The sequence below is a fragment of the Brachyhypopomus gauderio genome, chromosome 16 (genome assembly GCF_052324685.1).
Source record: "Brachyhypopomus gauderio isolate BG-103 chromosome 16, BGAUD_0.2, whole genome shotgun sequence".
Classification (NCBI taxonomy): domain Eukaryota; kingdom Metazoa; phylum Chordata; class Actinopteri; order Gymnotiformes; family Hypopomidae; genus Brachyhypopomus; species Brachyhypopomus gauderio.
In genome coordinates this window covers 7872989-7895027 of record NC_135226.1, presented here as the reverse complement: position 1 = coordinate 7895027, position 22039 = coordinate 7872989, and the positions used below count along the sequence as shown (strand labels likewise).

At 44.8% G+C, this 22039-nt stretch overlaps 2 protein-coding genes across 2 annotated transcripts; one reads left to right on the top strand and one right to left on the bottom strand.

The window, feature by feature from the left end:
• Positions 1-3290: 3290 nt before the first annotated feature.
• On the bottom strand, positions 3291-4866 carry LOC143478147 (class A basic helix-loop-helix protein 9). The gene has a single exon (XM_076977107.1). It carries the CDS (start codon positions 4714-4716, stop codon positions 3877-3879), a length of 840 nt encoding a protein of 279 aa, XP_076833222.1. The 5' UTR covers positions 4717-4866; the 3' UTR covers positions 3291-3876.
• Positions 4867-13882: 9016 nt separating this feature from the next.
• Positions 13883-21471, top strand: nufip2 (nuclear FMR1 interacting protein 2). The gene is given in 13 exon segments (XM_076975935.1): positions 13883-14109; positions 15976-16061; positions 16063-16257; positions 16260-16664; positions 16666-16780; positions 16783-16973; positions 16975-17331; positions 17333-17437; positions 17439-17537; positions 17539-17578; positions 17581-17706; positions 18073-18105; positions 18361-21471. Coding segments are annotated over 13 exon segments (1950 nt in total). The 5' UTR covers positions 13883-13964; the 3' UTR covers positions 18414-21471.
• The last annotated feature ends 568 nt before the right edge of the window (positions 21472-22039 follow it).

Sequence of the window (22039 nt, the reverse complement as noted above, 5' to 3'; positions counted from 1 at the left end):
AAGAAGCAAACGAGACACACCTGAAGATCATGATGAGAGGGGAGGGACGTGAAACCAGACACAGTACGGAATTTCAAAATAAAAGCACACAAAGGGGAAACCAGGAAACAAACCCAACCAAAACAAGAGGGGTTGCCAAGGGGACCGTGACAAACTGCTGATCTGTCCTAGGACACTAATTGCTATGGTGACCTTGTGGGAGGCAGAGAGAGGACTCTCACACACACACACACACACATACACACGCACACGCACACGCACACACACACACACACACACACACACACACACACACACACACACACACACACACACACACGCCATCTCAGTCTGCAACCCCAGCAGATCTGATTCTCATCAATCTGCTCATCCCAGCATCTGTAAATGGGGGAGGGGGGTTAATTTCAGATTTCTCTATGGATACACTGCAGTCTTGAGCAGTCTTGTTTTTTGTTATGCCTCTCTGTTCATCCATGAATTATTGTCAGAGAGAATCACACACATCACACCGTGCCCTCTACCAACTTCACATTTTCCTTCTCCTTCCATTGTTTCTCAGACGGGAGGCAGACCAGAGCTTCACATATGAATCTTTCTTATGGCTGCACGATTTGGCTTCACATTGGCTCAAGCTCCTTCTTCAGTGATGATGTACCTCCGGCTTTCCCCCAAACCCGCGCTGGTTACCGACGTCTGTTAAGATGAATGCAATACAGTGGCTCCCCACTGACTCCATGCTCTCTGCTGAGTGCAGAGCGTAACTGGAGTTGTATGAGTGATGAAGCCAACCCCATCTGCACCACACACACACATGCACACACACACACACACACACACACACACACACACACACACACACACACACACACACACACACACACACACACTGCAAAGTCACCTGACCCCAACCAGTGTGTGATATCCAGTCGCTGTGTCAGCAGGGGTCAAATCTATGCTGTTCTCCAGTGTTCTGCAAACACTGAAGAGTGTGTTTTTTTTTTATTCTGAGCCTTTCTGATGATGAGTGACACCAATGACTCCTTTAACACACTACAGCAATGGGTGACCTAAGTCACCAAAAAAAAAAGAAACTATCTCAGCAGTACACATCTAATCAGCCATACACCTCACTAGACACTGAAACCTTAACAATTTTCAAAACATATTCAGTGGTTCCAAATATTCAACTTTGTATTGGGTCAGTAGTGAACTGGTGCCCCCATGTGGCCTGTCTGTTTAATTACAATGAAAAACAGAGCAGGTGAATTTAAAATTCCACTGACTTGAACCAACCTTTCTCCTACATATAACAACAGGATAGACCACATCTAATATTTGGACTGAGTATTTGGGCTAACAGGTGCCATTATGTCCATGTAGACCATGCAGCATTGCATCGACTGTTGAAACCCCTGACCGAACCATGAAAACATTCTCACCACTTGCAGTGTATTAAGAGGCACAGTTAACTCTCCCAGACAGTTAGACATTTGGTTTAGAGCACTAGGAACAGTAGCAGACATGTTGTCATCCGGAACAGGAGACGGAGGCGTGGAGGCTGATTTCCCTGGCATCAGTCAGCCTGTCCAGACTTGGTGAAGGAGCAGGTCTTGAATCACTTCCTCCTAGAGGGTCTACACTCCAGGCGGTGCTGATCACCTCTTACTGGAAACTCCTCCCTCTATGGGCCCCGAGGACTCATGCCTGTCGTCCTGGAGATTACTCTCTCTCTCTCTCTCTCTCTCTCTCTCTCTCTCTCTCTCTCTCTCTAGCGGCTCATCCTACGACCACAGACCGCAGCCTGACGACACGTCAAACCCTCCCACCTCTCTGTGGATAAATAAAACGCACCACAGGTTACTGGGGACTGTATCATTTTCATCTTGTCAAGCAGAGATACTGAGCATGCCACAGGAAGGGAAAATCTACTTTTTCCTACTGTGTACGTGCATCTGTTTGTGTGAGCGAGAGAAACGTTGACAGTCTTATCACTTCTTGAAGTGTTATCATCACGGCCTAAAAAATACAACTCTGAGAGAAATGGAAATTTGAAATGGCTGTTGAGGTAATCGTCCTGCTCAGTCTAAAGGAGATGTCTTTCTGTATTGCTTCCTTTTTTCTCCCCAGAAGACTTCACTTCCTGTCTCATCTTTGGGTGAGAAAAGAAGGATGTGACCACTTGCATGTGAACATTATCACCAAAAATATATAATATCCAAAGCAAAGTGCTACATAGTGTTAGCTGTTGATCTCGGCGGTTCTAGTCTATATAAATGTGTCTTGAAACTAACAGTTATCTCTTTAAAAAATTTAAAACAAAAAAACACAGCTACACTGAATTAAAGTGTGTCTCTTCATACCACCATCACCCCACTATTCTGAGGAGAAAAATTGCATCATAAACTCATTTTTAAAAAGACATTTCTGAGAACTGTTATCACCTCTCAGGTCATGTGTGTAATCAGGAATTAGCAAAAAAATGCAAAAAAAAAAACGAAACCATTTGAGATTCCAAATGTTCAGGGCATGTTGTTTTCTGTGACGGAGCGTGTATTGCTGTGAACAGGCATCATAAAAGCCATTATGCCGTTAATAATCTCATCCCCTATCAGACTACTGACGGCTAAAGTTCCAGAAAACGTCGCTCCCTTGATCCGAAATGAGCCTAAACACGCTGGGCATGTAAATCAGGCCTTTCCTTCGAGCTTAAAAACCAGCCGTAGAAGCTTGATAACGTGAAATTTACTGCCATCCACCAAAGCCATTCTGCAGACATCAAACACAGTCCACTCTGTCTCCTAGGAGACAGGACTTCTTCCAAACATTCTTGCCCAAATCTAAAAGACTGTGATCAGTTCTAACCTAGCAGTGTAGGGCTGTTTTACGTTAGTGTGGGGCTCTTTTACACTAGTGTAAACACTAGCATGTGTAAGTGTGTAACTCCATAAGAACACATGCACATGCAGCCAAACACTGAACACCATTAACGCTATTTGTTAATAAATCAATAAAAATTTCCCATCTATTTTGACTGCAAATCTATGAGGTAAGTCTGACTACAGTTGGTATTTTTGTATAAACTCATATTTGCTGCTTTTAATGAGATTAATGACCATGACAATATGTCACATACACACACACATATATATATATGAATGACTCATAACAGACTGGCAATAAATCAAATCTTATTTCAGCTGAGGAATTCACACAGGCTTAATGGTTATGAGATGACAGAAATGTGTACTCATCCTTGTCGAAGTGTCATGTTGCAACATACCTGTCCCGTGCCCTGCAAGCACATGAAATGTCTAAATCAGTTTCACTGTAAAAGTGCCCATCGAATCTCACTGCAAGCATTTAGTTTTCATTTCACAGAAATATTTTCTATATTAAAACACATTTATTTTTCATGTGTCATATATGCAAAACTCATGGAAAATGTCCAGAGCAAAAGGAATGTACATGTTTTATGGTCATATTTAGGAGGAAGAAGATTCCTGTAGTATATGTTTAATAACATCTGTAAAGAAGTTGCTTTCAAATGTACCATGCATTTAGTTTGTGCATATTTTTTTTCCCGACTCTCTCCAATACGTTCATGATTTCTTACAGTAGTCAACACCAGGTGGACTTTCAAACCAAAATCTAAAAGACAGTACACTTTCTACACATATTTGCTGTAATATACAGTACATTCAGCCTGAACTTCTTCACATAAAGACAAACATAACGCCCTGTTTGCAACAAGCACATGAACCCCAGCAGCTCAGGTTTACACTAACACTAAAAGCAACTAAAAGGAAACAGCATAGTCTGTTATTTTGGCAACTGCCTGTTCAGCTTGGGCACTGGGTGTGTCGCCGTGCCGGGTTGTCAACGCGTGCTCAGGTACTGCTGGAATCCCGAGTACTGCAGGTAACCCTGCTGCCAGTGGAGAGGTATGGCGGTGGGAGTGTCAGCAAAGCCGGAGCAGGTCACATAGTTTGGATGGCGCGATGCCTTAAACTCGTGCTGATATCCAGGGCCTCCATCATAGCACAGGTAGCTCAGATCTTCCTGAGGGTGAGCATAGTGTCTGTGGGTCATGAAGGACTGGGTGCTGAGGGACTCCGGGCTATAGTGAGGAGATGGTGGACACGGGGCTGCAGGGTTTGTGGGACTATCCCGGCGTAAGCGCATCTCAAGGGGCGTGGTGTGTGGTCGGGTGCCCTGGAGCTCCAGCTGATGCTGGGAATATCCCTCCGCTGGGTCCCGGAACCTGGACCCAGGCATCTCTTCGTTTGGCCTGTCCTGGCGCTCTGGATGCCTGCAGGGGAGTGCTGTCTCGCACTCCGCCGGCTGTGCCTGCAGGATCGCCGACAGCGCGGAGATGCGGTTGATGGCCCGGCGGAGCGTGGCGATCTTAGACAGGCGCTTCCCGCTCGGGTCGTGCCGGAGAGCCGTGCGCAGGGCGTGGAAGGCCTGGTTGTAGTCCAGGATTCGCTTGCGCTCGCGCACGTTGGCAGCAACCCTGCGGGCTTTGGAGCGAGCCGGCCGGCTGCGTTTCTTTGGCCGCCGGGTCTTCTCGGGCGTGCTGGAGCCAGCACAGGAATGTCTCCCTGATGCAGGGGGGGTCAAAGGGCCTTCGCTGTCACTTCCCTCTCCTGCACCCAGAGGACAAACCTGCTCTTCCTCTGAAAACTCAGATTCAGTGCCCACACTGGTCAAGCTCATGGTTGGACAAAAAAAAAACGTTTTCAATAAACGGGGCTTCAAAGTCCTTGCAAAGTCGTGTGACTCTACGGATAAGCTGCAGTCCACTCTACACTGCTGAGCGCTACGTATCAAGGTCTCAGCTCCTCCTCATGCTAGAATCCTACTCGGTCCAAGAGTTCAGTTCACTGTGGCTCTGCTAAGGTGAAAGGTGCTTTTAAAGGCAGTCAGTGCGTGCGTCACGTGGGCAAGTTGCCTGTGTGCAAAGGTGTACTCTGTGTTTATAAGAGGCCTCCAGGCAAAGGCAGGCATCAATCACCAGCCCCTGACACGCCTCCTCTCCTTTGCAGCGGCTTCTCGAGAGAGCGGCATGTGCGAGACCGAAGACGGAACGCACGTTCACACTGTCACAAAACCCAAGGTCGTTTCTCTGTGGAACATTCGCTTTTGAGAACATTTTAATAACGAAATGAATGAAAGTGCTGCAGAATTTGAATGCTCCTGTTTTGCATATCGTATTTGTCTCAGTAGCCCCTCATTCACCAAGTCAGCCCTCTTAAACATCACACACTGCTGATATGTAAGTGCAGTTAATCCATAGTAACCGTTATTACATGAATGAATTAATGAATTAATGGATGGATGAATGAATGAATAATGCCAATTGAGTCATTCAATGTTGTGAGACATTATAGCTGAAATAGATCATGATTGACCCATTTATGTGTTAATGAGTCTACAATGTTTCTATTAAGTCTACAATTTTCTATTAATGTTAAACCTTTTGTGTATGTGTATTTTACAATGAAAACTGGATGTTCTATTATTCATTATTTTCTTTGTCCAAAAGACGCCATGGTCTAGTTTTCATCTTGAAAAAGACATCTTCTTTTATCCTTGACCTTTAGCCAGAAAACAGTTCTTATAAATGAAGACATTCATGACGATTGCAATTATGATTTCAGCAGATAAGTATACTGTATATTTTTTGCTCAACACTCCTTAACACATTTACACCATGCCAAGGATGGACAAAAGCTTCTTCTATGCAACCTCTGGGCTGCACAAAGGCTGAATGGCATCTGGCCATGTGCTGATATGAAACTAAAGTGACTGTGCTGATGTGGTTATTAGATTTGGTCATTCAAAGCTGGAAAAAATAATCTAAATATTTTAAAGTCATTGAAATTGTAGCAGTGAATGGCTCATCCCTCAGTCTTCATCCCCTCATCCTCCCTCCACCGCCTCAATCTACACCACCCCAATATACACCACCCCAATATACTCCACCCCAATATACTCCACCCCAATATACACCACCCCAATCTACACCACCCCAATATACACCACCCCAATATACACCACCCCAATATACTCCACCCCAATATACTCCACCCCAATATACACCACCCCAATATACACCACCCCAATATACACCACCCCAATCTACACCACCCCAATATACTCCACCCCAATCTACACCACCCCAATATACACCACCCCAATATACTCCACCCCAATCTACACCACCCCAATATACACCACCCCAATATACTCCACCCCAATATACACCACCCCAATCTACACCACCCCAATATACACCACCCCAATCTACACCACCCCAATATACTCCACCCCAATCTACACCATCCCAATCTACACCACCCCAATATACACCACCCCAATCTACACCACCCCAATATACACCACCCCAATATACACCACCCCAATCTATACCATCCCAATCTACACCACCCCAATATACACCATCCCAATATACACCATCCCAATCTATACCACCCCAATCTACACCATCCCAATATACTCCACCCCAATCTACACCACCCCAATCTATACCACCCCAATATACACCGCCCCGATCTATACCACCCCAATCTACACCATCCTAATCTACACCACCCCAATCTATACCACCCCAATATACACCACCCCAATCTATATCACCCCAATATACACCGCCCCGATCTATACCACCCCAATCTACACCATCCTAATCTACACCACCCCAATCTATACCACCCCAATATACACCACCCCAATCTACACCACCCCAATCTATACCATCCCAATCTATACCACCCCAATATATACCACCCCAATCTATACCACCCCAATATACATCACCCCAATCTATACCACCCCAATATACACCACCCCGATCTATACCACCCCAATATACACCACCCCAATCTATACCACCCCAATATACACCACCCCGATCTATACCACCCCAATCTACACCACCCCAATCTACACCACCCCAATATACACCACCCCAATCTATACCACCCCAATATACACCACCCCAATCTATACCATCCCAATATACACCATCCCAATATACACCACCCCAATCTACACGATCCTAATCTATACCACCCAAATCTACACCACCTCAATCTACACCAACCTAATCTATACCACCCGAATCTACACCACCCCAATATACACCACCCGAATCTACACCACCCGAATCTACACCATCCCAATCTACACCACCCCAATATACACCACCCCAATATACACCATCCCAATCTATACCACCCCAATATACACCACCCCAATATACACCATCCCAATCTATACCACCCCAATATACATCACCCCAATCTACACCACCCCAATCTACACCATCCCAATCTATACCACCCCAATATACACCATCCCAATCTACACCACCCCAATATACACCATCCCAATCTATACCACCCCAATATACATCACTCCAATCTACACCACCCCAATCTACACCATCCCAATATACACCACCCCAATATACACCACCCCAATATACACCACCCCAATCTACATCACTCCTCCCCACCCCCCAACTCGCACACGTCTGGGACGAGCACACCTGTTCTTGTGCTGTTGTTGACGGTGTTCTCAAGGTGTATGACATATCATGTCAGCTAATTTTTATTCTCATTTTTGTATTAATAAATAACTAAACAACTTATAAATGAAGAAGAAATATGGGCATAAATTCCAATAAGATATGAATCATATAGGATTTTCTTTTCTAAAAGAAGCTCCTCCATTCCACAATGTTGTGTAGGTATCTTGCAGCTAAAGCATATGAGAGCGGTTCCTCTCCTGTTCCTTCAGCGGTGCGGTCTACTTTATGAGACATAATGTCACAGGGAGCCCTTCAACCATCCCAGCGGTTCAGAAGGTCTCACTGAGCCCAGAGATTCTATCAGCCAAATGGGGATGGGGCTATAACACTTAGACCCTGGATGAGAGCTCATTCCTCACATTACTTCCTCCCCGCCCACTTTTTAGTGCTGGCCAATAAGAGGCTGATTACGTCGTCAGTCATTACGTCGTCAGTCACTCCTGCTTAAGAGCATTGTACAACTTTGCCTGGAGAAGAAATAAACGGACAGACAACATGGGGACGGGCTATTGAACCCTTTAGATGTAAGACATGAATGCAAGTGCCTCAAATATTCAACACACATCACACAGTGACTTTTTCTTTAAGGCAAATGGAGCTGCGAGTTTAGCAGTTTAGTTAAAGCTTGAATCAGGTGTCTGTAGTGGAGCCTTTACTCTGTTGTGTGAGTCTTACACCCTGTGTGTGCTGTGTGAGTCTTTACCCTGTGCGTGTTGTATGAGTCTTACACCCTGTGTGTGGTGTGGGTCTTTACCCTGTGCATGTTGTGTGAGTCTTACACCCTGTTCGTGTTGTATGAGTCTTACACCCTGTGTGTGTTGTGTGGGTCTTTACCATGTGCATGTTGTGTGAGTTTTACACCCTGTGCATGTTGTGTTAGTCTTACACCCAGTGCATGTTGTGTGAGTCTTTACCCTGTGTGTGTTGTATGAGTCTTACACCCTGTGCATGTTGTGTATGTCTTTACCCTGTGCGTGTTGTGTGAGTCTTTACCCTGTGCGTGTTGTGTGAGTCTTACACCTTGTGCGTGTTGTGTGAGTCTTTACCCTGTGCGTGTTGTGTGAGTTTTTACCCTGTGCATGTTGTATGAGTTTTTACCCTGTGCATGTTGTATGAGTATTACACCCTGTGCGTGTTGTGTGAGTCTTACACCCTGTGCATGTTGTGTGAGCCTTAGTTGTTTTCTTGAATTGGTCTGGTTTATTCAGAAGGGCAGGCATGAACTGGATGCTTTTATTAAACTGTGCATTTACGGTATATATGCACTTTTAAAACATATTTTGCATTGAAGCATTTGGAACAATAGTACTGTGTAGAGAACAACACAAGTATCTACTAATCAATTAATGTCTGACTATGTAGAAGTGACTGAAGAATGAACAATAATCTACAGCTAAGGACAAGTTGGGCATAATAAAGTGATCATACACAATATATCAGCATGCGTGATGAACATCTTAGTAGTTTGTTTTGATGGCCAGATATCCTGGTGGGCGCTGAAGGTGTTTTCCACCTTTGCCACAAAAAGCAAATTGGTTTTTGTTAGTGGAAAAAATGAAGTTGCTTAAGTAGGAATTACAACATTGCACTTCCTTTACCTGTTCTGCAATTATAATATAATGTGCAGGTTGCTTAAATATAGGCCTGTGGATACTGACACTTCACATTCACTCTGTAATTTAAAATTAGATTGAAAAAAAAAAATCCAAAACCTTCTTCACCCTCGTCATCACATTGCTGTTGAACGATAGGTGAATTCAAGCATGTTCCTAAAGCAGCTCGTAAACTGTAATCGCTCTCAGCTCATCCAGGCCCGGTGCTGGTTTTGTTTTTTCCACCACGATATGGCGTGTGTGCTCCAGACCCGTCCAATACCGCTCACATCCTGTGGTCTGCGCAAACTCCGGGAATTTTGGGGATCTGGAAGACTGAGGAATCAGGTGGTCACATGGTCTGAGCAGGAGAGCAGGAGAAGAACGCCTCTGTAATTGACTAAGGTGCCACAGAGCACCTTGTTTTCTAGAACTGTGAGAAGAAAGAGCTTGTGAACACATATGAGGACCTGTCCGAGGGTCAAGAAGGCTATAATTGGGACCTTGATTTAGGCTTGGGTCGTGGGAACTCAATCATTTTCCATGCAGCGGGACTAAAATGGCAACAAATGTTTTTTTTACATATTCTTCAAAATACATCAAAACATATTGCCTGTGACCACACAATGGATTTACTTGAATACATTGGCATGTATCTTGATTGACCTGCTTGGCGTGCACACGGCTTTGGCTTGACCTCCTGATGACCATGTGAAATGTTCAAAGATGCCCTAGGGCCGTCCACCTCAACTGAATAGCCCCTCTTAGCAAGAAAATAGAGACATTACTGCTGAGTTCCCATGCCTGCAGATGCAATACTGTGAAATGACACCACCTTACTATACAAATGCTTTGACAATACAAACTATTGCTTAAATTACTAATACTTAAAATTACTTTTTATATATATTTTGGAGACCAGTGGTCCTGCTGCAGGTATGTTTCCAAAAGTTTGTTAAAAGCTTTGCTTTCGGCTTCCTGGCATTTTCAAATTTAATAAACAAAAATCTAAATTAAAATAATATATTAAAATAAAGAAAAGGTCAAAGTGTTTATGTGCCACAGCTTTACTAATCCAAATTCTTTCCCTACGTGTTCAGAACACTTCAAAATGCATTTACATGTTCAGAATGCTTAAGAATTCTTGAAAAACTATCTCAACCCTGTCGTTTTGACAGACAGGTAGATACCCGTAGTCATCTTTTGCTGCATATAAATCTACACCTTTTTTTTTGGAACAATGGACGTCACTGAAAAACTATTTCTTTAAAGATGGAGAAATCAGGTCATAAATTTTCCCCCTGATTTGTAAATCTGCAGTGACATCTTAGTAATGAGGGGTTGCGATTTGGCAGTCACTTGAAGACTCAGATGACTTTATAGACGTCTACCTTTAAAGGTGTGGTTAAACATGTCAGCTATGCAGCAAAATTAGAGGTCCACTACTGTGACATGATTTAAATGTTCTCCACTTTATTGCTGACCTTGCCCCTGCCATGCCGAAGAGTAAAGCAGTGATTACCAAATGCAGGCAACCATTCCAGTGCAATATAATGGGAAAGGACTCAAGTGCAAACTTTGAAGTGTGCAGTACACAGGCAGCCTATTTTTACTGCATTTGGAACTAGGTTTTTTTTTATCTGTTAGGTATTTATGTATTTTGTTTGGCTGGCAGACAACTGAAGTGGATTTGTGTTAGAGCCAAAAAAGAAATAAAACAAACACAAAATGGCATGTTCAAACATCGCAGGCACTGTGAGGAACCAGCCAGTGGATGGTGCTGATCACCCAAGAGGTAATAGTAGATAACTGAGAATAACTAAAAAAATTATATATATATATATATATATATATATATATATATATATATATATATATATATATATATACACTGCTCAAAAAAAAAAAAGAGAACACTTAAACAACACAATGTAGCTCCAAGTCATCCACACTTCGTGTTGAGATAGGAAGCAACACTGTTGTGAATCAATTTCAACTGCTCTTGTGCAAATGGAACAGACAACAGGTAGAAATGAGAGATTTTCAACTGATTTCAAAGATTTTTATTAATTGAGATCTAGGATGTGTTATTTAATTTAATAAAACACATATATATACATATAATATATATATATGTGTTTTATTAAATTAAGTAACACATCCATTATATATATATATATATATATATATATATATATATATATATATATATATATATATATATATATGTGTGTGTGTGTCACACATAGACATCTATAAAGTCAGCTCAGAGCTCAGTCTTCAAGTAACTTATTTCAGTTCAGTGTCAGCCAGCTACCATTTATCGGGGGTCAAAGTACAAATATATACTGCAAGGTCATTTGCAAGTGATCTAAGATTTAAATCACATACCATTGCTCTATAATTGTACAGTCAAAACCACAAGTATATCTACACTGTATGTATATATACACTACCAGTAAAACATTTGGACACACCTATTCTGATTATTTTTATCATTTTTTACAACAAAAAAAAAACAGGGAAGATGCCAAATCAATGGACGGAAATATGTTATGCTCTAATAAACAAACATTCTTTGAAGTATCTATCCTATATTTTGATAACCACTTTGCACACTCTTCCTGTTCTGTTAAGCAGCTTTATGAAGTACCAATGATGCTTTTCCATCAGTCCTGAAGACATTCTCACACATGCAGGGCACTTGTAGAGTGAGGAACTAAAGTTCTGAAATAAATATAGAGCATCATCAGGGGGCGAAACACACACACACACACACAATCACACCTACGGGCAACTTAGAGTGACAGATTATCCTAACAGGCATGTCTTTGGACTGTGGGAGGAAGCAGGATCATACGGGGAAAACCCACCCATGTACATAAATGTACATATACAGAAACATTCTAAATGGAACGTTTATTCATAACAATAAACAAAGTGCATTTAAAACAGCGTATGTCATTTATCAGTTTCCCACTGGTCACTTGCACCGTTAGGGTTTGCGGTATCATTCTGTTTGTTTTCCTCTCACCAAATCACTCAGTTTTAGGGGGTTCCCAAACCCTTAGTACGGAGAGCTGCAGGCGTTTAATGGTGTAATGGAAATGTCTGGGAGCTCCCGTGCCCTCTGTTCAAGGACCTTGTAAAAGGAAAGTGGGAAAAAATACAACGGTACATTGTCAGCACATGCCTGGCCCGCGATCTCTGCTCCTCTGCCTGGGTTGCTGGCAGCAGTGCTTTGGGACAGGAGGGTTGGGCCGGTCTTAAAGCAGGGAGTTCTGTGTAGGTTCTCTCTCCACTCGCTGGACCTGCTGTTCGTGGATCTGGCTGCTCCTCTAGCATCTGTTATGTTACGTCATAACCTCAATGTATGTCGAGACTTTACCATCATCTACTTTGCTCTATGTGCTCCTAAGTGTTTCAGGAACACCGTTTCAGAAGACATATTGACTCAATCAGCGTTTGCAAACAAAGAGTTGTTTAATTGTCATGAGGTCTGCTATGCATTAGAGGTTGATCTCTATGGTAACAGCCAGCAGGCTCCACACATCCGAGAAAACTTTATTTGCAAAATAAAAGAAGCACGCTATTTATTAATCAATGAATTTGACCACAGCAATAAAAATACATCTAATGGCTATAACTGGTTTGGACTAAACCATAACAATGAATCTGTGGTTTTCCCATTAGCAGCACATCTTGGAAACAAAACATGATGCATTCCAGAAGAGTGATATATGATCATTTAACGATACTGACTGAACCACAGATATAGAGTGTTGACAAGGCACTGGAGATGAAGTCACTATAGCCGTTTTAAGGGCAGGGTGTCTTGCTGAAGGCTAGCTGGCCCACTACCTGTACAATAGCATTACAAAGACAGAGGTCTGGCATTAGCCGAGTCAGTTTTGTAGGTTAGTTAAACCAAACATACATTCACTCATAAAAATGAGTGCAAAATGAGTGACTAACCTCTGATATATACCTGGACTGACAAGATGAGAACGTCATGTAGTTTGTCGTTGTTAAATTTACTTAAGTCACAGGGAGAATAGGAAGTTAGTTTAACTGAATTTTGTACTGTGATGAAGTTACTTGGGGTCAAACAAACACTGGAGTGCATCGACTGCCCTCTTCTGGTAAGCTTGAGACAATACAGGGAATTCTTTAAATCAGCAAGAAAACCTGTTACTAGGGTACAAACAAACAAGGGTAAGAGCATGTTTTTAACAATTTAGATTTTTATGTACAAAAATCTGGATATTTCTTAGAGCAAACATGATGTATACTGCACTGGAGTATTTTTATAATGGTTAGTAATTTATAACTATAACAAATGTATAACCAATAACTATGTTATATGATTATAATACATTATAATAAAGCCACTCAACTATGTAACAATAATAGACACATATATTAGGCACAAATATTTAGCACTTTTCGAGAACATAATGTACTATATTACATGTACACGCTGATATAGGCGATTGCGAGTTTAGCATGATGCTAAATTATAACCAACAGTACAAAAGTACAATTCTGAATTATTTTGTCAGTTCAGCTGATAAGTAGACTCGGTTCTGTCCGCGCAACGTTATCGTTCTTGATCACTCATTACAAAACCTGTTACATAGTCTACACGGCCCGAGCGGCCTCTGGCGCCCCCTGGCGGCGGCGCTGATTGGGTCTCCACTTATGCCGTTCTGTACGAGTCCAAGTTGAGCACATTCTGTCACTCGCGGTACTGTTAAATGGAGGAGCGGCCCTCCGTAGGGGCGACCAGAATATACACCCGTGATGGAGCAGAGAGCGGACCGGATCGAGCGAAACCATCGGTGAACAATGACTGGAGGCGCCGTGTCTTCCAGGACGAGGAAACGCAGACGAAGAAAACAGGTCGGTGGCTCAAAGCCCCCCAGCTGACTCGGCTGCGCGGCTAGCTTAGCTCGGCTAGCCACCCAGCTAGCGCTCCGTCAACTTAACGCCGTGTTGTTAGCCTCTCGCTGCTAGCCTGCTAGCATGTGTGGACGTTGACCTTGTGCCACCGGCTTCTTTTTTTTCTTTTGACAAACGCCAAAGTCGTTCCTGCGCGCCGGTAACGGCGTGACCGCGGCTCCCGAGCGGGCGTCGTCCGCCGGTCAGTGCGGGTTTGTCGGGTTTCTAGCAGCGCTGCGCTCGTCCGCCTCCACGGCAACGCGAACCGGCTCCGGTGGAACGTTGGCGCTCGCGCCGCAGCCGTTTCCTGTCCGCCATGTTGGATCCCCTCTCCCCCCTTCCTCCTCCTCCTCCTCCTCAATAAAAAACACACAAAGTTTATTTCTGGCTGCACTTTTCACTTTATCCCCTCACACTCCGTCCGCGGAGCCACGCAGACTCGATATTTCGTCGGTGTGGCGGCCGGCCGAGTGACACGGCGCGCGGTTGAAGCGCTGGTTGTTTTTTTCCGCGGTTAGCACGCATGCTAACGGGCCGCGGGGCCTGTTGCTGTGGCGCCGCCGCCCCGGCAGTGATGTGAGCGCCGCGGGCAGGAGATACACACGTAGACGGGGAGGTTTTCTAAACCGCACTGGGGACTCCCGGTCCAAAAAAAAACCATTACGGGGGGGAAATAAACGGTACGTTATCACTCGGACGGCTCGCTGGTGTCCGCCTGACGGCAGTTTAACGAGCCTCGCTGTCTTGGTCGTGTGTGGACCAACACCAGCCACCCAGAACCTGGAGTTCACTACTCCAACCTCGAATAAACCAAATATATGGGGTTAATTCTGAATTATTAATGAATATATGGACAAACAACAAATTAATCGGGTCGTGAGCCGCTTCAAGTCACTCTTCATACAAGCGTACAAGTTTTCCCCTCGCGCTTCACACGTTTGTTAGACCACAGAGATGTTTAGTTGAAGCAGCAGGTCTTCTTCATATAGTGCCAGTCTGTAATGTCACTGCTGCTGGTGTTGAAGGTGGTGTTGGTGCTGGGAGAACAGCCCCAAATATGACTGAACTCCATTTTGACACGTCATGCCTCCAGTTTAAAAATAGGGTGAAGTTTCAATATCTTGGGGCAGTGAGAGGAGACTAACCGGGATCCTGCCAGCCTCGGGTTTCAGAAGTCGGAAAGAGTCTCGGCTTAGTTAATGACCACTGGTACGTTACACCATTTTACTGCCCCTCGGTTACTTCTTTATAACTCTGAAATAGTGCATGTGACCCCCGCACAGCTGTAGACACGTTGGTCTAGTGTGTTAGTCTGATTTTATGTGGTTAGCCCTCAAGTTTTGAGTTTCTAAGTGGGTGTTGACAGCTGTAGTATGCTTGAAGTAAGTTGTAGAAATTTCCATACAGTCAGCTTAGTTACCAAAGATGTTTTTACATGAACATTACAACATTTCAAGTAAGAAAGAAAGCCGTCCTTCTTTGCATTTACACTGTGAAGGCTAAATCGCAATATTACATTAAAAAATTTGTTTGTTTTAGTGTTGTCCAATTGTATTTATTTCGCCAGTTTTCTAGTTCTCTAAAGCAGCGTGAGTGTTTCTCAGTATTTGCACTTTAGAAGCAAGCCAGTAAACCAAATGACCCTGGCCCTCTGCAATCACACACATCTAGTCCAAATATTCAGTCCACTCACATAAACATTGACTAGACTTGGCCCGTTCCAATGCTAGAGGTGGAGAATTGGTTTAGATTTGTGCTGACACTGGCTTGATCGTTATGTTAATCATTTGACTCAGTTTGTTTTGTTTTATTTTTTCCCTGTCACAGAAAATGGAAAAATAAATGGATCTATAGTTGAGGGAGAGGAAATTCCCACATCCCTTGACCAAAACAGTTACTCTTTGAGTCAGAATTGGTGACAGACTCCTACTAGAAACCAACCCGAAGCTGAAACCTTCTGGACGGTCCTTAAATGCTGCCCTGAAGGGGAACAGAAACTGCAGTACCACTAGCAGAAACAACATGGACTACAGAAATGAAAGGCCGTCAGAGTTGATCACACATGAGGGCAAAAAGGAGGCGTTTGGTTTCGCTAACGGCGTAGTGGCGTTTTGCCTCTGGCTCCCCTTACCAACGGATATCCTGGCAAGCTTGGCGCCGACACCGATGGCAGCGGCTCCGAAAGCGGTTACACCACTCCAAAGAAGCGTCGGGCCCAACGCAACGGCAAGGCCACAGACCACATGACCACTTCCGTCCAGGGGAAGGCCATGCAGCAGACGAGCAAGCCGGATCCGGACCCTGCAGGTTCGGAACTGGTCGACAGGACACCGGGGCCGCGGGCGGATCCCAGCCGGGCCATGTTGAAGGCAGACGGCCATCCTGGTGGCCCCGCAAAAGCCCGGGAGGTGTCCGCAGCCCCTGCCGTGCCACCTGGGTCTGACGTTCAGCGTAAAAACTCCGATAGCAAAGTGGCCGGCAAGAAATTTGAGGATAAGCCCAGCAAGGTGAAGGTAGTCCACGTCCACCAAAGAGGACTCGTGGACTTTGTTCAAACCGCCTCCCGTGTTTCCCGTGGACAATAGTAGCGCTAAAATAGTGCCTAAGATCAGTTATGCAAGCAAAGTGAAGGAGACCTCAATAAGACAGCCCTAGCTGGCGGAGAGGCTCTGTCCCCAGCTCCCCAGGTGCCTGGGAGACCGTCACAGGTCCCCATGTCTGCGGTGAAGACCATCACCTCGGCTAGCTTTACCAACGGCCCTCTGACGGGGGAGGGCAACGGCTGCCCCCTGCCAGGTCCTCATTTCAGCTCGGTGGGGAGCTCGATCCCCGGCCTGGCCTCCTCCTCCGCTGCTAGCGCAGACAACGGAGCATCCCCCTGCCGGGCAACAGCACTGCATCACCCCCCTCCACGGCCGAGCCAGGAAGCCTAGCCTGTTTGTTTACCCCCACTCGCCCTCCAATATGCAACTCTCTCTCCCCAGCGGTCGCCAGGCCGACCCCCCCGCCGCCCCAACCAATCAGAAATCTCTGGGGGACATCTTTCAGAACCAGTGGGGGTTGTCTTTTATCAATGAGCCTAGCGCCGGCCCAGAGGGCTTGGCGTGCCACCCCGCCCTGAAGGACAAACCCGTGGAGGTGAGCGTTCAAGGGGGCTGTTCCGCCGCCGTGACCGCGTGCCCCCTCCGTCTCCTCCCAGACTCTTGAGCAGCCACCTTTCCCCAAGGCGTACGAGCCGGACAAACGGACTAGCGCTCAGACCTCGAGCAAAGGCATATAGCCCCGCCCCCGTCTGCGGTGTCCCGGCCCCGCCCCCGAACCGTCGGCCCAGGCCTGCGGATCTTGGACCGGACTCCCAGAGCGATGGGGCTGGGGATGTTGGTGCACTGGGTGTTCTGCTCTTCTTCCTCCAAGGATGTTGGTGCCGAGCTGAGCCGGACCTCCCTGTCTGTGCCCAGCCGGCTCTGGCCAGAGAGCAGGTCCAGTCGAAGGCCTCGGAGCGCAGGGCCAGCTGGGGCTTATTTGATCTAAAAGCTGCTGTAGTTTATCACACTAAAGGTGACCACTTTTTATTCTCTTTAACTTAGTAGTACGGCTTTAGTATCTTTATCTTTAGATACGGTAACTTGAAGCCTGAATCAAATTTTAAAAAGTGTTAATTTGTCATTTAATTGATTTAAACGCAGAAGTTTCTTTCCAGATTGTGCAAATATTAACTCACGAGGTGTTTTGTTCTTACTCCTTGAAATTACAAATAAATGATCTCTTTACAAATAAGTCACCAATAACGTCACCAAGTTCAGAGCTGTGTTGATGGATTTTCAAATTCATCTCAGTCTTGCTCCTTATTCCTGCATATGGACAGGAGTTTCTTGTCAACTCCGAACCGTGTGTGTATTAATGTTTTGTTTTGTTCTTTTTCAGAAATGGAATATATTTTGAATTTGCAAAAACAAGGTAAGTGTGGGCGTGGTCTATTTTCTCTCTCTCTCTCTCTCTCTCTCTCTCTCCTCTCTCTCTCTCTCTCTCTCTCTCTCTCTCTCTCTCTCTCTCTCTCTCTCTCTCTCTCTCTCTCTCTCTCTCCTCTCTCTCTCTCTCTCTGTGTGTTCTAGATAAACCCCATCGCCTTTGCGTCTGAAATGCAGTGAGTGAGACGGCGACGGTCGGCTTCATTCACTTTCTAACTCCTGTGTTTTCCGCCGTCCTCCCCAGATCCAAATCGCGTAGTGCTCTACAGTGAATCTAAGAACGGTCCTGACGAGTGATGCAGAGGCTGTGCGGGACTTCCTCAGCTGCGCGGGACTCCTTCAGCGGGGCGAGCAGCCCGGCCGCTGCAGGACGTCCCGACACAGAACACCTCCCCTCTGGAGATGGAGGGGGATAACAAAAACAAACAACAATAACAAAACACAAGGACTTGGTCAGCGGTTGAGACTGAGCGCAGGAGGAGTTGCCTTGGTGAAACGGGTTCGCTCCATTAGGACTGGGACTGAGGAACTGGTTCCAGTAGCTCCTCTCTGAAGCGGTGTAGTGGACGCTTTTTGCCGAAGACAATTCAAGGGACTGTTGTGGATCTTGGAGTCGGCTCTGTCCATGTGGCGAGCGGCGGATTTCGCTGGAGTGCTCGTCGGGCGTGGGGGCGGCTAGCTTCATCCTGCTGGTTGCGGTGGAACGGGAAGCAACCTCACGATGCCTCCACGGTTTCCATGGTGAATTCAAACGGTCACGCGGACGAAGTCTGGTCTTTGTGTTTGTACACACACCGAATTCATGTGGGCTCTGCACAGTGGGCACGGAACAGTGCTGCCCTCTAGTGATTGGGTGGAGTGCAGTTGTTGGTGGTCAGAGGAAACAAATGGATATTTAATTTTCAGGGGACATAAAACCATTTAAGTCAAGGTAGCCTTGGGATAATTGTCTTAATCTCTGAATTAGTTTGAATCGTTCGGTCACGCCTTCCTCCCCACACACGGTTTTCGTTTTCAGCGAAACGCGTACAACAGACATCGGAATCCTGAGAGAGGTTATAGGGTACACTTAACCTGGGAGTCTGTTCTCGTTTAAGTGTGCAAACTGCTATCAGTGTGTGTCCTCTGGAAGATTTTTGCGAGCGCTGTTGTTCAATAGTCTTATTGTTGTCTTTTCACCGACCTGCCACCTGACAACTGTTTGTGACTCACGCTGCCTGTGTACACTGATGGCAGAGAAGAAGCTATAGCCTAACCTTGGACCTTTGACCTTATATCGTTTTATGTTTGCAATTTTATATTAACCGTTAGATTCCCAGAGGACTAATAAATAAGATGAACATGGTTATAACTGCTTCAAGTTCCCACGCTAACGGGCGCAGTAGTATTTTTTAGTTCTTTGAGGCATTTCACTCAGTTTTTTTTTAAATATATATATATATCTTTTTTTTGGTTTGTTCTTCCGAACTTTTCCTTAATCACGCTCTCTCTCCTTGATGTATTTGCGCACAGAGGAACCGCTCCTGCTGTGGTGGTGTCAGGGTGTCCATTTGGGCCAGGCCAAGGTTTAGTGTGACACGTCTCTCAGAAGAAGAGCTGGCAGCTCCACTCTACACACTTGAACAGGACACCTAGCCTTCTTTGCCGCGACACCACACTCGCACGTTCACGTTTGATCGGGCTTTGTTCTGTGCTCGTTAAAGTTGAGGCAAGTATTCAGCTTTTCCGCCCTCATGTAGCCTGAAGGCCATTTTTTCATTAGATCCTCTCTTTCTCCGTGTCAGGAAGCAAAGACTTAAGATTAACCTTTTATCTTTTATCTCATCACAAGTTAATTGATTCAAACACACACACATAAAAATGAGTAGCACTTTATGTATTATTTTAAATTGTATTATCTTGAATGTTTACATATCAGTGCATAATTGAGTTATAGTAATTATGAATAGGCTACTAACTTTAACTTCAAAAAAATGGACCGGCAGTCCACTTAAAGAAAATAACCCTGAAAAAACGGAAGGATAGAACATCGAAAAGTGACTCAGGTAGAATTAGGACAGTGTTCTTGTAAACTCGATGTACCAACAGTGTTATTGCCAAAAATGAAAAGGGGCGTCCTCCTCTCAAATGAGCCTTTATTTCTCCACCTGGGGGACCTGGTTTTAAGTGCGAGTCCAAGCGGACGAGGCGTTGGAGTGGATGGCTTGCCCTTCTTCATCTTCCTCCTCCTCGCTCTGGCCATAGATCACTGCCAGCTTCAGAGATACAGAACTAAGGAAGAGAAACGGAAACATCTTTAAGCAGCCCCATCTGACACCACCTCTTTCGCACATTTCAATGTCTTCATTTGCTCTGTATTGAGTTGCCTAGGTGAAACGCTCTTTTAAAACACCGGTTATATATACGGGTTATAAAGTGACGTTTCTGTTGCCCTAACCGTATTTGTTTTGGTTGTTATGGTGTGGCTGATGCCTGTGTGGAGGAGGAGGAGGATGATGATGATGATTCTGAAGCTGGTTAACTATAAAACCCCAGATCTCATCATGGAGACATTTCAAAGCTTCCCCCAACACTCTACGTCGGCCTGGTCGTTTATTTATTTATTTAGACTTGTGGCATGATCTTCTAGGCCCGAGATTTGGGCCGTGTGCTTGTTTCTAAATGCTGCCACTGCTGTCCTAATTCAGTCTGCAGGCCAGTTCAAAGCAGCTGTGTGTAACGTGCCCACCTGAGTCTTTACGGCTCAAACGCACACTGGTGCGTACCCACCACTTCCTCACAGCTGGCTAAGAAACCCTTATGCCTCAGTTGGTCCTAATTGTGAGTCAGACAAACCTATGGTGTTTACTTCAAATAAATCCATCTAGGATATATATATATATATTTTTAGGTTTTTCTTCCTGTCTCCAAAGACTATGTTTACAGTTATTCGTATAGGGGCACTACACACTTGTCACTATTCGTTCGCACACAGAGTGCTCCGAGTTTGCCCTTTGCCCTCCCCGCATGACCTTTGACACGTTGACCCCTCCTCAGACTGCTCTCTGCTTCCAGTACGAAGGGGTCAGACCCTGAAAAGGGATGCACAGAAAGCAAACGTATGCCAAGTTTGTTATAGGCGATGCATATTTTCTTTATTTGATCAGCAAAAAGCACTTATTTCCCATCAGTTTTAGAGTTAACAACTACATATAATTATGCACACTGTACTAAACCTTTCCACCCCTTTAGCCCCACCCCTTAAATAGTATGTAAAGCCAAGGGAGAGTCCTAGAGATATAGTAAAAATACACTGCTGCTCTATTCTGTACTTCAAAAATCCTTCAGTGTTGACATACATTTCCTGATATATGTATTGTGTCTTTCGGACAGGTCTGTGCGTGCGTGTGTATGTCTCTGTGTGTCTGCGTTTGGACATGTCTCTGTCTCCATCTAACTGCTCAATGATATGCAAGTCAATATTGAGAACTTAACACTAAGTTCTGGGTGCCTGTGTAAGAAATATTAAATGGATAAGAACATGGGTGAAAATCTTTCTTGCCCCCCCCCCCCCCCCCCCCAAAAAAAGTTTTAACTTGTGCCATGTTTTGACTGTTAAAGGGTTGAATTAATATTTCATTTGTTTGTTGCTCTCTACATTTCTAGTGCTAATGAAGATGATGCAACGTGACGTTTCAAGAATCTTTGTCACTGCTAATAAACTTGTTGAAAATTAACTGTACGTTTGTCACGTATATTCCCCAGTGTCTTTGACAGCGCAGTACGTTCAAACAAGATGCCTACAAAGATAGAACTTTTTTATGCATCTGTACGTTTTACAAGACTTGTTCTGTTTCATACCAAAAGCCAAATCCTCTCTCTCTCCTTCTCATCAAACACTTGCTTTGTTTCCTCATTCTTTTGTTTTCTTTCCGAGTCTCTGC